This window comes from Miscanthus floridulus, chromosome 12 (genome assembly GCF_019320115.1).
Source record: "Miscanthus floridulus cultivar M001 chromosome 12, ASM1932011v1, whole genome shotgun sequence".
Lineage (NCBI taxonomy): Eukaryota > Viridiplantae > Streptophyta > Magnoliopsida > Poales > Poaceae > Miscanthus > Miscanthus floridulus.
Window position 1 is genome coordinate 77,151,237 of NC_089591.1, and position 15,824 is coordinate 77,167,060.

The 15,824-nt window shown below is 47.6% G+C and overlaps 1 protein-coding gene and 1 long non-coding RNA gene across 2 annotated transcripts; one reads left to right on the forward strand and one right to left on the reverse strand.

The window, feature by feature from the left end:
- The first annotated feature begins 30 nt into the window (after positions 1–30).
- Positions 31–5,356, forward strand: LOC136497745 (probable glucuronosyltransferase Os04g0650300). Its single transcript, XM_066493592.1, has 2 exons — positions 31–640; positions 4,802–5,356. The coding sequence occupies exons 1-2, from the start codon at positions 390–392 to the stop codon at positions 4,908–4,910; spliced, it is 360 nt and encodes a 119-aa protein (XP_066349689.1). The 5' UTR covers positions 31–389; the 3' UTR covers positions 4,911–5,356.
- LOC136497746 (uncharacterized) lies at positions 1,087–4,777 on the reverse strand. Its single transcript, XR_010769421.1, has 3 exons — positions 3,786–4,777; positions 3,364–3,565; positions 1,087–3,213 (listed from the first exon to the last, which is right to left on the reverse strand). It is a non-coding gene; the product is annotated as an uncharacterized lncRNA (long non-coding RNA).
- Positions 5,357–15,824: the final 10,468 nt, after the last annotated feature.

Consider the following 15,824-nt stretch of genomic DNA (forward strand, 5'->3'; position numbering starts at 1 on the left):
ACGCTGTACGCAGGCTCCAACCACGGGATGGGATCTCACGCACGCACGCCTCTCATCACCTCTCACTCATTAACTAGAACGATTCCTTCCTACTCATAATTCAGATCTCACTCACCACCTCTCCGCTCATTAATAATGCAACAGGGAGATTCGGGCGAAGCGGATGGACGGCATCGTGGTGTTCGCCGACGAGAACAGCATCCTCCGTACCGAGCTGTTCGACGAGGCGCAGAAGGTGACCACCGTGGGCGCCGTGCCCGTCGGCATCCTGGGCGAGGACGACGGCACCAGCGAGTCCTTCCTCCAGGCGCCGTCGTGCGACGCGGAGGGGAAACCTGGTGGGCTACCGCGTCTCGGAGGAGACCGTGCTGCCGGCGAACCGGAGCGACATGCTGATGTCCAGCAGGCTCGAGTGGGCCGGCTTCGTGGTGAACGCGCGGGCGCTGTGGGAGGACACCAAGGAGCGGCCGGTGTGGGTGCGCGATCTCAGCGCCATCGACGACGCCGACGCTCGCGCCGCCAGCCCTCTCGCGCTCGTCACCGGCACCGGCCGCGTCGAACCGCTCGCCAGCTGCGCCCAGGCGGCTCTCGCGTGGTCGCTGCGTTCTGAAAGTCTCCACGAGGTCAAATTCCCACACGAGTAAGTTCGCCGGAGACCTCGCCTGCTACTTTGGAATTTCAACTTTACAAATTGCCTGCAATTAGTAATTAATAAATGCCTGATAATTAATTTCCGTGCTAGCTAGTTGCATGCTTTAGATCTACAAGAGTTGGTTTCGTGGTACGACACGAGGTACACTATAGTTGCTCAAATTATACAACATGTTCGCTTGGTCGTAAACGTTTGTAAATTTCTAGCTAAAATAGTATTTTTCTCTCACACCAAATCAGTTAGCGGTAATAATCCACGATCATATATTATCGTTTCGGCCCAACCCCGAACAAGCTTGTTGTCATGGTGTTCCTATTTGATTCGGTGGGTGTGTGTGGGGGGGGGGGGATGGTGGGGTGGGTGGGGGGGTGTGTGTGGTGGTGGTGGGGGGGGGGGGGGGGGGGGGGGGGGGGGGGGCGGGGGGACACTTTGTGTACAGACTACATACTGCGAGTTGTGATCTGTCGATCTCAGTCTCCACTACCTGACCCCGCCGGTGGTTGCCGTTTTCATAAACAGAGTTGGCGTCGTTGGTTCCTGTTCCTTTCGTTTTCATGTCTTCGTCTCGTAACATGGCGCCTTGTGTTATAATTTAGTGTTCCCTAAATACAGCCATGATATTAGGATTCGTCCTTTTAATATAAGCTGAACAATGATAGTATATAGTACTAAACGTGCAGCATGACATTTCATTGACTGAGAAAATCGTTTTCCTTGAAAACAAATCATTTCATGATCTTCGTGGTGCGTGTTGTTTAATCACAAAGGATTATATGATTGACGTAGTACACCTTACTTTCTCCAAAAGCTCTCTATTTGCTCCACATGCCCACCTAATCTAGCTGTCCTATGCGTTGTGTCGAAAGCAGAGCCAGGTCATTCTAAATACTAGGACGTCAGGCGCGCTACGCTGCGCCCGCATAATCATTTGCTTTTAGTTCTGCATACCTAAGCAAAGCACGTGAAACGCTAGACGGCAATCATTTTAAGCAAGCAGGCTGAACCCGGGAATTGCATTGTCCATGATTAGCTTTTGCCTGGGTTCGTGGGTTGTCTATTATCGTGTTGACTTTTGCCATGAATACCATTGCAAGATAAACAGATTGCTCATGCACCATGATCATGACAATTTTACCGAGCAATCGTGACAACTTTGAACGTTCGAAATAATGGGATGATATAAGAGAGACCATATAACAGATAGATATCATAATCTGGCATGTTATCCCGAAATGAGTATCCTAAAGGAATTTGGATATAGTTAAACTTTTCTCTTAAAACTGGCAAGGCACCAATAAGGTGCAATACCCAAATTAGTCATACAATCCACACCTACAGATGAAACAATTGATTGGAAATAATAAGCTAACAATACAATACAGTATGGGTCTTGTGCTTGTTAGAAGACAGACATAACGGTATGCTGCTGGTCATACTCTAGTGCTGCTATCTAACTCAAATTTCTGCATTGCAAAATGAAAAACGTATAGAAATACATGCCAACAGCATTGGTTGCACATTCCTTGCAGCTGCAGGTGCTCTGTAAAAGATAAATTCTGATGTAATCATGATGGAGACCATTTTTTAGTTAAAAATAGATAGAGAATGGGAACTGAAACCATGAATAGAGGAGCAAGGATATAGTAACCATTCAACAACCATAACTGAAGCCTTATGGTGTGTTTTTGCTGCTGTCAGTGGACAACATACATCGGGCAAGAGGTCATAAGAAATAGGTAGAAATAAAAGCGGAACAACCTAAAGTTGATATTAACATACTGAGTCGCTAAGAATTAGTAAAGCTCAGCAGTACAAAATTAACCTAGATAGTTATGCCAGACTATTGATAAAGAAAAATAAACACTAATTAAAGGCTCACTGGATTCAGCCTGTACTAACTGTTATCGAACTACAGACACTTGGACACTATCATGATTCAGCTCACAAGGTTAACAACCATGGTATGGAATTATTCGTAGATAGTGTGAGGTAACACAGGAAGTGTGATGGAGAAGTGAGATAAAATCTATACACATTAATTCAACTGATATTGTGTAATCAAAGAGGACATGGTAGGTAAGCATACCAATTATTACGTATAGACAAACACATGAAGAAAATTAATTTTACAACGAACCTAGTTAGATTCCATATGCTCAAGATTACTTAGGGCAAAAAGAAATTGTATAATTTGTTAGTTACCTATAAATAGTAACAGAGAAAAGGCAGGCGGCGCTATTAACTCACTTGATTTTTGCAGGTGTATGAGTGTGGAAACGCACATTGTACACCAGCATTGTGGCAGGCAGACAGCGAACATAACACAATCTCACAACATCTAAAAATAAGAGTGAGAAAAAACCAAACCTGAAGAAACGTAAGCTGGATGTACATATCAGACAGTGAGCAGAGCACAACCTCACAATATCATAAAGCAATTCTGACTGGAGAAAAAAGTAACACTAAAAAACACATCGGTTATGCTCTCCTTGATGGAAAACGGTCTCTGTGGTCAATTAGCAGCAGGTACTACAGCTAGTACCATATTTATTTGTTCCTCTCTGTCAAATTTTGGAAAAAAAACGAATTTAGCTGAGGCCAATAATTAGAATATATGATGACATGGCTTAGGCCAATAATTAGAATTTTATGGCAATCTGAATAAGTACAAGACAATGAACAAAATAAGGATTGCAATTAGTTAGGCTTACATCTGAGAAAAATCCTGGGACCGCTACTGTCTATCTTCCTGGCTTGGCAGCTGTAGATGAGGAAGGTGAAGGAACACCTGAAGACGTTGGCTGACAGGCTGGGAGCTGCATCAGTGGCCTCTCGTTGGCGTTGGACATAGCAAAGGTAACCCAGCAGCATCCAGACGTGCAGAAGCCAAATCCAAGGTCGGTGTGCCGTTGCCTGAAGACGGGAACCGGAGAAGGTGAGGGAAAAAAAAGAAAGAAAACATCAAAATCGATTCTGAAGGCCCCGTCAGCATGAGCCTGAATCGAGGCAGAGGACCTCCACCGTAACGCGCCTGCGCTTGTCTGGCCGCTATATCGGCGCCCCGCAACCGTGTTTACGGCGAGGCCGCGGCATCGGCGAGGGAAAGCGGAGGGGAGCAACGGAGAGGACGCACCTTCACCTGGAGCCCGCCGCGCTGTAGGCCGACCGATCTGGGATGCCGGCGACGGAGAGACGAATCCCTAGGCGGGCGCCGCCACCGCGCCAGGGTCCGGTCGCGCAGGCCGGAGCGGCGACGCTGGGAGGGGAGGAGGCGTTTAGGAGGCAGCGTATAGTGGAGGAGACTCCGAGGACGCGGCGGCGGCGATGACGCCGAGGGAGGAACGGAGGCGCGCGGTTGAGGGAGGTGCGCGGTTAAAAGGAGTGTGCACCCACCCGAGGCGATTTCGGCGATGCAGCACCACCCAGGGAATCGACGACGGGTGACTGGTAAATGGGCCAGGCAGGCGACGAAGACGGGAACGTGCGGCGTGGTGGGCCCGCGCTGGCGGCGAGAGAACAAACCGCCACCGAAGGAACCTGTTGGCAATCAGCGAAGCAACCGGCGCGAGGCGGTAAAAACTGTCAAAACAGCATTAGCTGAATCCACGCGGATGCTCCCATCGATCTCCAATTTATTCGGTGCTGAAGATCTACTAATTCATACCTATCACTTCAATACTCCACCGATGGAACATCTCTAGACCAAATAAGTACTATTTTTTTTATACAAAATGCGCTTGTCATGGTTACTTTGGTGTGTTTAGTTGTTCTGTCATGCACACAAATTCAGATTTGAAGGTTTGGAGTGCTGAAGACTGAAACCTGTTGTCGGCATCTCTGATCAGTGCCATCTGATAAGAGTTTTTGGTCAATGCACGCCTAATTAAATTGAAGGGACCAAATCTGATATCTTATGTGGCAGTGGCACATAATTGATGAAACAAATACTTCGTGGTGCCATGGGTCCAGCTCTTATACCGTTCTTCGCTTGCCCTGTCATTACAAGTTTACAACTCTATATTACCATGACTAGACCATTACGTATTTGACTTAGGGATCACATATGTGCTCCTACTAACTATGTTAAGTTGGCGCTGCTTTTTGACATACAGTAAATGCATGTTTAATCATGTGACATTTTGTGTGCAGGTGGAAAATCGATCCTCCTCTGCTGAATACCGGTGCCCATCAGCAAACTGTTCAACCAGAGACGCAACAGATGCAAACTACTCTAGCAAGCACTGAAGAACAGCACTAGAGGACATTTCTTTCTTTTTTTTCGTGGACAGTAGAAGTCAGAGCAAATCAGGCAGCTGTTGCCCCCAAGATTTGTCAAAAGTCCCCAGCAGTTCCACTGATGCACCGTCGGTGCCAACCGCTGCCAAAGTAACTGAAGCTGCCTCAGCTCAGCTCATTTCTTTGGACTCTACAGATAAAGCTACCAGAAGTACATGTAATCTTGGACACTTCGTCGTCTAAATCCCTTTGTATCAACGTATAAAAAAATAGGTAAAAAAGTTTAATTATCCGTACCTCCGTTCCCCCTTGCTGTAGAATAGCATTGTAGGCATATTGTTTTCGTGTAAAATAGATGAGAGCAGGGACTTGCAAAAGTCTTGTGGTTTGGGAATCGAAGCATTGGTTGTACACTTGTATGAAATAATGATGATCCAGTTTTCACTTCGTTTTCTATACACGTACGTATGTCAAGATGTTTGGCCGTGCAACCCCTGGTGGTTAATTGGTCTTGGTGTTCCTAACTTTGAAACCAGCTCGTCAGCTATCCTAAACCCTAGGGCAGCTTCTCTGAACCTGTTGTTACCTTTGATTTTTCACTGTCAAAGTCAAATACCATTTAGGCATTGGCTGGTGTCTACTTCGCAGAACTGAATCATTCTGTTTTAGATTCATATCTTATTCGACTCGAATACTTTTCAAAGCATTACCTTCTGCTAGCGGTCCTAAATTTTCTCAGAGCCTGCAGGATTCTGCCAGATCTTCATTTCCGAAGTCCTGAACTTTGATGTCTTAAAATTTCGTCCAGATGTCAACTTGGAAATTGGAAGTTGCATCATTCGCATGGACCTGGGCTGTCTGACATTTGTTGGAACAAGAAGCCTATCTCTTGTAGAGTTTAACTTGCCAGCCCGGTCCACGTGGTGTGCATAGACTGCGAGGCAAGGCATAACAGGCCCTAAACTTCTTGGGCTAGATCTACCCAAGCGATCGTCACGACGAATCGTATCCATCATGGGCCGTAAGCTGGATGGACCGGTGACGAATCCACGCATAACAGCCCACAGCTCACCACCCCCACCTCCTGTTTCCATTTCTCATGAATTTTCTGAAAAATAGACCAATCTAAGGCGAACTAGGTGCTTTTTAAATGTAAAAAAAATATACACATAAATTCAAAGAGTAACTAAACTTGGGTGGTTGAGTGTATGATCATATTTCCCTCCCAACCAATTGAGTTAGGTTCACTTTTTATTTTTCACTAGCAAATTTGCCCGTGCGTTGCAATGGGAGTATCAAATGTTAACAAAAAAAACAACGACATAAATGATACATATCAATTTATTTTTTATATATTTTTATAAATTTCAAATCTATAATTTATTTTACGATGATCAACATACATAATATAAGTTATTCTTGGCAATAATATGATAATGTTCTATTAAGCTTGTCTCAAATTAAAATTCAACCTTCATGACTTCTTTCTCCTGTCGCAAAGCACGAAAATTATTTATTCATAAAGATATATGCACTGTCGCCGCCGCGATCGAGATTCTTCCCCGGCGGCGAGCGAGCGCGCCCCCTCTTCACGCTGTGGTTGACAGGTGGGGTCACCTGACAACTACATTTTCAAAGGCCACGGTTCAACCAAACAGACCATATATTAATAAATTGATGGTGAAATTTTCATTTCTTAGAAAGAAATTAATGGCGTGAGGACCCATAATATTGTATTTATGTTTGTTATGTTTACAAGGAAATTTAAAAATCACCAGCCCAAAAGAAAAGGGTAGAAAAAACCAAGCTAAAAATCAGAATCATAAAAATCAAACGGGACAACAATATACACCAAAATATTATGGGCTACTGAAAATTATTATGAGCTATGGAAAAAACGAGTCCAATAAAACAGAAACAATAATAAAAAAAGACAAAAAGATCGCATGTGCACATGGAGGGGGACACGGAAACGGAGGGGGTGTGGAAATCAGAAACGTGGACACATAGGACTAAAAATAGAACGGCAGGGACTCTGTGATTTAATACCGGAATAAGATTTATACTACTTTTTTCTATTTCTATTTCTATTTGAATTAGGATTTTTATTCAGCTTATTACTCAGAATCGAAGGGCCCTATTTGGATTAGGATTCGTAGCTATTCAGTTGTCCAAGGCATATAAAATAGGAGGGTTGTAGACATTTAAATAGAATAATTTGGACATTCACAGATTTAGTTAGGAAGCCCAGACCAAAATAACGGGGCCAAAAAGAGGCGAAAATTTTGCCTCTTTATTATTAGGTATAGATTAATCGTTAATGAACCTCTTTTAAATGTGAAGCGATCACAAATGAGTCGACGTCGTCATACCAGCAAGAATGCAAAAAGAGAGAGAGAGAGAGAGAGAGAGAGAGAGAGAGAGAGAGAGAAACGGAATAAACCGGAGACGTGACTGGGTTAACCGGCTAACTCATCAGCTTTCAGAGTTCACAGCATACTGTATTTATTAGGTTCAAAGGCTAAAACCTGGTCGGGAACTCGGGAAGGTAGAGTGCAAATGAGAAATGGCACAGGAAAGCAACTGGAAGAAGCTCTGTTACAGTAACGCGACGTTTCGTGCTGGAAACAACATCATGCACTTGCTCTTTTTTTTTTTGTCTCCACGGTTTGGTTGGCTCGTTTTTGGCCGTAACGCGGGCATCTTTCAACTTCAGACGGGTTCACACGTGACAGTTCAACTTCACACTATGATCAGGCTATGTTTGTACGCTACCGGCTACCGTAAGTCCCGAACTAGGCTCAGCAGCTACTGCTGGGTGACCCGGAATTTAACCTTGTTGGACTGATTCGCGTGGTATCGCTCTTTTTTCCCCCCTTTTCTTGCGAAAAGAATTGCGTGGTGGCTTGATCGCTGTCGATAGTTTTGCGTATGAGCTTGGTCTTGCTCGAGAGCCCGAAGAAGAAACTTTCGGGAAAATTGACCGCGGTCCGCGGGCCTTATCTGAACCTGACTATAGAGGAAGGATACAATTTAGTTATTTTATTGTGGAGAGGAAGGATCTGATTTTAGTTTATCTGGACAAGTCCGAATCTGGACAGTCGGATGTTTTCCCCTTTCGGATAACCGGACATCAGGAGTTCTACCGCGCGCAACCCGTGAAGCCGCCATGGTCCCTGTCCGAGACCAGAAAACGGAATCCTTCGTCACCCACCCAGGGGGCTCGGCGAGGATCACCACCACCGGAATTTCCGGTGGCGCCGTGGAGCTCGGATCGCCCAGATCCGCGTGTTGGCGCGTAGTGCCGAGCTGAAGAATCGGGGTCGGGGCATTCCGCATTCGGGCGGTCCTCCAATGTCGCGCAAGGATGACGAAGGAGACCGTGTTTGATGCACGGCCACACGGGGCAGGAGCGCGGCCGAGCAATACTCCGCTGGGTCGCGTTGCGTGTGTGGCTGGCTCGGCTTTGACCCCTCCACGGCACGCTACGGCGCCAGCGGCGGCAGCAGTTTACACATGGTTGCGATCCACCGGTCACGCCCGGCTCCTACGGCCCATCACAATGTCACACGCATGATGGGTGTGCTCTCTGCGCTGCATGTCATTGAAGTCACATGCCGTATAGCCCTCTGTATTCTAGTTTTAGTACTGGACAGAAGAAATCTTGCAGTGCCGAGCAGGGGCACATCACATGCCTTGACCACTTAACCCTACGGGATACGGTCATACGGACGCTGTCTCACGAACCGATAGGACACGGCGCACGCAGAACGTCTGGGGCGGGGGACGTTCGTTCCCGCAAGTTGAATGCCATTTTCCGCGCGCGCAGCCCCAGTGCATTCAGATTCAGTAAACCGGGTCAGATCACCGAGCGAGACCAGGCAGGCAGCAGCAGCCCAGTGGGCGACAGGGCATATCATCAGGCAGATAAGCCGCGGCTGCACGGCATCAAGTGGTGGTGATTTTTTTTTAATTTTAACCTTTTTTTCGAAACTAATTTTAAATCTAACACGTTCGTTTTTTTAAAACTAACACTTTTGGCCGCGCCTATTGCCCTGGCGCGGCCAAATGCCTGTGCCGCGCCATTCATAGTGGCGCAGCACAGGGCTGGCGTGGCGGCGACCAGGAACGATGACCGCTGACGGGACAGGGCCTGCCGCGCCACCCATCTTGGCGCGGCAATGCCGCGCCAGGGGTCATGGCGCGGCTGGGCCAAATAAAACCCCGCAGCCAGTCATGCCAGCCTGAGCAGCAAGCTTGCCCGCCGCGCCCGCCGCCAACCCGACGGTACCTGGACGGTTTAATCGGAACGTGTCGTGCCGATGGTGGGAGTTGTTGTAAGTATTATTTGACGTAAAATGAATAGTAAATTTGTTTCTATATTTTGTTAAATTTTTTCAAGGCCGAATAGAGAAATTGATAAGGCAATTGATATTTTTTCCGTCTTTCATAATACGGTTAAACACCATGTTAACTAATCGATTACGAAAAATTGGATCGGATTGAAACGAATATTTTTTGAAAGCCGTTTTTTGAACTAGTTGCTACTTAATCTCGCAAGCAGTGATGTCGCGACGCATTGAAACGAATATGAAGCAAATAACATAAGTTGACAAGCCGCGACATAAGTTTGACTTAAGTTTGATATAACATAACCAAATAAGCCTGCAAGTTTCGGACCCCAATAATAGTTCGACCTAACAAACTAAGACCCAAGACTGTAAGGATTCCTCGGACGTCTATGTCTCTTCGGATTTGTTGGCAACACATTGGGAGTGTAGCCAACGTCGGTGCGATCGCGTCGCCGGTGCGTATGGCTCGTACCCTGCAAGTATGTGATATGCACGATTACTTAGAATTCTTTGTGATCGTTAGTTCATGTAGCCTACGTATTTAAAGAAACTACCTTTGTTAGTACCTGTGATGCTCCTTGGGTGCCAAGCGGGACACCACCTAGCTGAGACATGCCGATCTCGTTCTGCGGCCAATCTTCCCACTCGTCGTCGTCGTCATCGTCGTCGTCATCGATTGCAGGGTCCTTCCCAGCGCTATAATGTGGTGGTGTACGCACTGGGGAAGTAGCACCTGTCACTGACTAAGAAGAGTCGGCTGGCGTCCTCAAAGAGGCTGAAGACGTACCACCCGACTGCGCTGAGAGTGATGGTTCCTCATAAGGAGTGTCCATGCAGCTCAACTTTTGAGCTAGCTTCCTGCAGCACTTCTTCACCTTCTGCATAAATAGACGTTAAAGTTAGCGCATTTCACAAACGCATATACACTAAAGAAACAATTTTGGAACAGACTAGTTTATGTTTACCTCCACAAAAGCCTCGAGAACGCCTGACTCCTGCCATCTAGACTCGTGAAGCCGGTATGCTGCTTCGTTGGACAGTCTCGACAATTGTGTCGCCTGGGTTTAGAAACGTAGTTGAACATTTTTAGTATACATAATTAATACCAAATGGATAACAAATTGTACCATTCAAGTATCTTACCATGTATCTTTGTAGCGGGGCTCTTTATAGCTGTGTGTCCTCTCTAGTGGCAACGTCGTACACATCTTCAATCATATCTTTCTCTGAGTCCTCGTCAATCGCCTCCTCAGTGTACAGGGGCTTGATATGTGTCCTCGTAGACCTGTGAAGCCAGCGCAGGTACTCGTTGAAGGTGTGCTGGTCGTGTGGAGGACCCGCATGGACCGGCTGCCATTCCCTGGTCTCCCACAAGTGGATGTACGCGATGTGTGTCACACGCCAATCCTTGGTCTTGTACCTCTTCCTGCGGTCAAACCTGCAACAAAACGATGTTAGTTCTACCACACACACCTCTGGATTGTAGCTCTGTTATTAATAAGTAACGCACCCGTGCAATACTTGGTTGGTGGAGTAAAGCGGTGGTGGGTAGCCTGTTATTCTTCCAAACTATCTGCAGACCCTGACAGGGTAGTGAATCTCGACCACGTGGAAGAAAATAAGAGGAACGTTACAGCGATACTCCTCTGACTCGTCCCTAGTGATAGGACTAAGATAGTTCTGGAACTTCGGAGCATCCCAAGGACACCAATGCACCTAAACATTTCGTAATTGAGTTAGACTGTGATATAGTGTAGATCGAACAAGACACAGGTATGATAGTAAAAAGAGTGTAACCTGGTGCTGTGTCAGGACGTCGAGACCGTCCGTGTACTCCCTGTACTTGCGCCTCGCATTCCCTCTAACTAACTCTGATTCCGTCCAGATAAACAGAGTTGTAGGGAGTGTATCATGCCCGTTTCATTGCTGCATTGAACACGATAATGAATTAGCCATTAATAAACTCATCATATGTAACCATATCGAAGAATATAATGAATCCAAGTACTTACCGGTAAACCCATATTAAGGGGTCTCCCAACGGGCCATCGTTCCCAACACCAAACCTAGAGTAGGTACGAGCAACCCCCAAGGTTCGCATACCCTGAGGTGCGACGGCAGGCAACACATAGCTGTCGATACGTCCATACCAGGACAGCGCTGCCCTAGCTGTATGCCGCTATGTTCTCCCACGGCTGGCGTAGTATGTCAAGGAAGATCCAGCTGATGGTGTTGCCCGAGGCGTTTGCAAAGAGGAAAGCACCAAGAAAGTGCCAGAGCCACACTCAAGCGAACCTGTCGATCTGAGCCTCCTTAGCCTGTGGGTCCAAGTAATCAAAGCGCTCCGTGATCCAGGACGACGAAACACCAGAAGATTTTCTGAAATTTACCAAAGAAAATGAGATCCGATGGCTGCAGGAAAGCGATGCAAATATTAAATATGCTTGAATTTCTCACTTATTTTTCTTGGAAGCCTCGTCGTCTGGTGGAACAAATCCAGTAAACTGAGCCACTCCAGTGATCGTTGTCAACTATCCCTGTCACTGGAAGTCCCCACAACCGAAGGCCTAAAATAGTCTTCACGTCCTGCAACGTCAAGGTCATCTCGCCACAAGGTAGGTGAAACGTGTGGGTCTCAGGCCTCCACCTGTTATAAGAATAGAACGACTGTTAGTTGCCTCAAATTTGTTACAAGAAAGTTTACATACAAAGAATGCACTCGCACATGTCTACAACTGCGGTATGTAGTGCTGGGTCAAGGGGCGGAAGACCGTGGTTGACAACACGGACAAACTCGAGGAAGCCGGCACGCCGTATGTACGACGCGTAACGCTCGTCCCACTGGTGCGCCCTGGTGTGCGTGCGGGGCCTCAAAAGAGGCAAGGCCACCTCTGCGTCGTTGTCACTCAAGATGTGTGATCGGTGTTGGTCGTCGTACTCCACCTTAAGAATGGGGTACAACGGGTGCTGCGTGGGATGGGCCATCCTGTTACAAATTGATAAACAAAGCGTTAGAGTACTTAAATTAACATTATATAGCATTGCAAAGTAAAATATTCACTCTAACCCAAAATAAATCGGCACAAGGATAGGATAAACAAGCGTGCAAAAGAGGTAAAGCCCGATAGTCATGTGCTAGGGACGTGGATAGAGGCTAGCGATCGTAGTACGACAAAGCCAACCAAGAAGCGAGGGAGCCAGTTACGCTCAGCGTTACGACCACGGCGGGATGAACCTACGATCGAAACATTCGAATGGAATACGATCCCTCGACCGGCTCGCTACAATCCCTAACTAAATAACTAACTATAAACTAAATAATAACCGGATCTACCAGTGACAACCGCATCGCTACAATCCCTAACTAAATCAGTAACTACAAACTAAATAACAAATACCTAATCAATCCCTAAACCCAAAATCCTAACATAAAAACTAAAAACTACATACGTATATCACAAACTAATTATACTAAAACAATAATAATCATAATAACATTAAACCGAGAGGAAGGTACCTTAGGAGCGGGCGGCCTCGACGCGCCGAGGTTCGTGGCGCGGCCGGCGCGGGTGCTGCGAGGGCGAGGGCCGCCCGAGTGGCCGGGCGCGGCCGGCGAGGGCGCTGGAGGCGGGAGCGGCGTGGGCGTAGGCAGGCGCGGGCGCTGGAGGCGGGCGATGGCCGGCGGCGGGGCGCGTCGGCTGGCTGGTGGCGCGGGCGGGCAGGCGGGGGTGCGTGCGGTCGGGAGCTCGGCCGTGGGGTTTTATTTGGCCCAGACGCGCCATGATCCCTGGCGCGGTACTGCCGCGCTAAGATGGGTGGCGTGGCAGGCCCTGCCCCGTCAGCGGTCATCGCTCCTGGTCGCCGGCACGTCAGTCATGTGTCACGCCACCATGCATGGCGCGGCACAGGTATTTGGCCGCGCCAGGGCAATAGGCGCGACCAAAAGTGTTAGTTTTAAAAAAAAATCGAACGTGTTAGATTTAAAATTAGTTTCAAAAAAATATTAAAATTAAAAAAAATCGTGGTGGTACTGGTACTAGCCCCGTATGGCGGCAGCGGGGGTAGATGGAGCGAGCGGTCGCTGAGGTTGCGACCACTGGCTCGCGCAGGCGGCACGGCGGCCCTACCACCCCGACTGCCGTGACAGGCACTGCCGCTGCGTGTCGTTGGCTGCCCTTCACGTTGCCAAGCCCTGTTTCAAGTGTCTACGGCAGTGGTAGTGCTATCTTGTTTCTCAAGTCGACAGGGACGTCAAATGAGTGTTTATTCCGGGAATAATATAAATATCTAGCAGAAAACAGCTACTAGTACGCACTACTGGTTGCGATGGTCTATCCGTAATCCATCCAGCTACTGATAAGCCATGCTTCAGCCGCTGAAGGCTTATCACAAACGCAACCCCCAAGTTATGAAATGAGCAAAACCAAGGGCAACTACTATTGACCATATATATTATCATCGCCTCATCGGGATAAATAAAACGTTTAAAAAAAAACAAACTCTTTTTTTTAGGCTAGTCACTAGTGCTAGAAAACAAATTCGCACATGACACGCAGGCGGGGGGCCAAGGCCAATAATCAGCGGGGGAATGGGGTTCGGTACTAGTACTACGGTGGCGTGATTGCCTGGTTCGCTGACTGGCGATGGTCGTCTCCTGACGGCTCTCGTTTTCCCCGGGGACAATGTTTATCTCCTCACGGTTCCGGTGTGCGGGGGCTCCACGCATCAGCCAACCTATGGCCGCCGCGATGCCTCGTCGAGATTCCGACGACTCGATTGATATTTCATTTTCGCTATTATTATTCAGATAAAATAAAAATAGATATTGTCTTTTTCTCAATATTTTTACCGCAAGGGTGCGGCCGGCAACGTTTTTTTTTGTTTCCGTTGAGAATTATTATTTATGATCACTTAGGGAATAATCCCGGGGTGTCTTTTCAACCCCTCTCTCTTTTCACACTTGTAACCACCCACGTGGGCTCGATATATATATATATATATATATATATATATATATATATATATATATATATATATATATATATATATATATATATATATATATATATATATATATATATATATATATATATATATATAGGGAGAGGCTATTCAGCAGCCGGCTACAAAATAAGTTATTCTGTAGCCACCTCTATTTACCATAATTTTATATACTAATTTACCATAATGTCAATACATATTTACGATAGTTGGGTTACTATAACACATGAGAATATTTACCATAACGTTATAGTAAACCACTTAGTAAGGAGTTACTGTAAATCTCGTAAATTAACATAGTAATTATCGTAACTCAAAGTGGCTACAGAATAAGTTATTCTGCAGCCAGCTATAGGATAGTAGTTCTATATATATATATATATATATATATATATATATACACACACACACAACACTGTTTAATGAAATATAACATACAATTATTTGCATCACTCGCTTGGTCTCGCTCTCTAGTTTCTCACACGTTATCGCGCACGCTGTTCTTCCCTGAGAAGAAAGGCCGACGAGCAGTTCGTGGCGATGGTAGACGAAAACAAGAACAAGCCATGGTGTTCTTCACTCCGATGAAGAAAATCGACTGAAAAGAAGTTCGACGACGCTGTTGCTGTGATGGGAGGACAAGGAATCGGCCTCCACTAAATCGAGATATTGCGATTTCGAGAGGTAACTGCAATGATTCATACCTTCCATATCGTCGATTCCATTTTCTCGCTCCCCATGACAGGCGGCGACCCACACCAACGGTCTCACGCCGCGGCCGGCCTGCCTCCCGACGGCCAGTGGCCCCGCATGGCCTCGTGCCCGTGGCTGCGGCCCTGGCCCGGCGGCTCCTCCCGCACTCACGGAGGCGGCCCCATGGCCGGGCCTCCTGCCCGGTGGCTGGCGTCCCCTAACACGCCCGTGGAGTCGATCCCGTGGCTACGCCTCGGTGCAGCGGCTAGCTGCGTCCAGGACCGCGGCGGCTGGTGGCCCCTTCTGCACTCACGGAGGCGGCCCCATGGCCGGGCCTCCTGCCCGGTGGCTGGCGTCCCCTAACACGCCCGTGGAGTCGATCCCGTGGCTACGCCTCGGTGCAGCGGCTAGCTGCGTCCAGGACCGCGGCGGCTGGTGGCCCCTTCTGCACTCACGGAGGCGGCCCCATGGCCGGGCCTCCTGCCCGGCGGCTGGCGTCCCCTAACACGCCCGCGGAGGAGATCCCGTGGCTACGCCTCGCGTGCAGCGGCTAGTTGCGTCTAGGACCGCGGCGGCTGGTGGCCCATCCCACAAACGCGGAGGCGGCACCACGCCTAACACCCCGCGCTGCATCCTCCTCCCGACGCTCATGGCCCTCGCACGGCATCCACGCCCCGCGGCGAGTGAAAGGTGCTTGTTTGGTTTTGGTAATTGAATGACAAACTTAGGTTGATTAATATGTGTTTGAGTGAGATACACATGTGATTAGTCCACAAGTACATCATGTGTGAGCAACCTACGCCATGGAGGTGAAATAGCTTGGATATGTTGTAAGGCTCACACATGTGATGAAGGAGCTCATTATTGCATATGAGACATGACATGGAGTC

Excerpts from the sequence above, each read along its gene's own strand:
- LOC136497745 (XM_066493592.1), top strand. The coding sequence starts at position 390 with ATGCTGATGTCCAGCAGGCTCGAGTGGGCCGGCTTCGTGGTGAACGCG. Across the intron at positions 641-4,801 it reads GAGGTCAAATTCCCACACGA|GTGGAAAATCGATCCTCCTC; the intron begins GTAAGTTCGCCG and ends TTTTGTGTGCAG.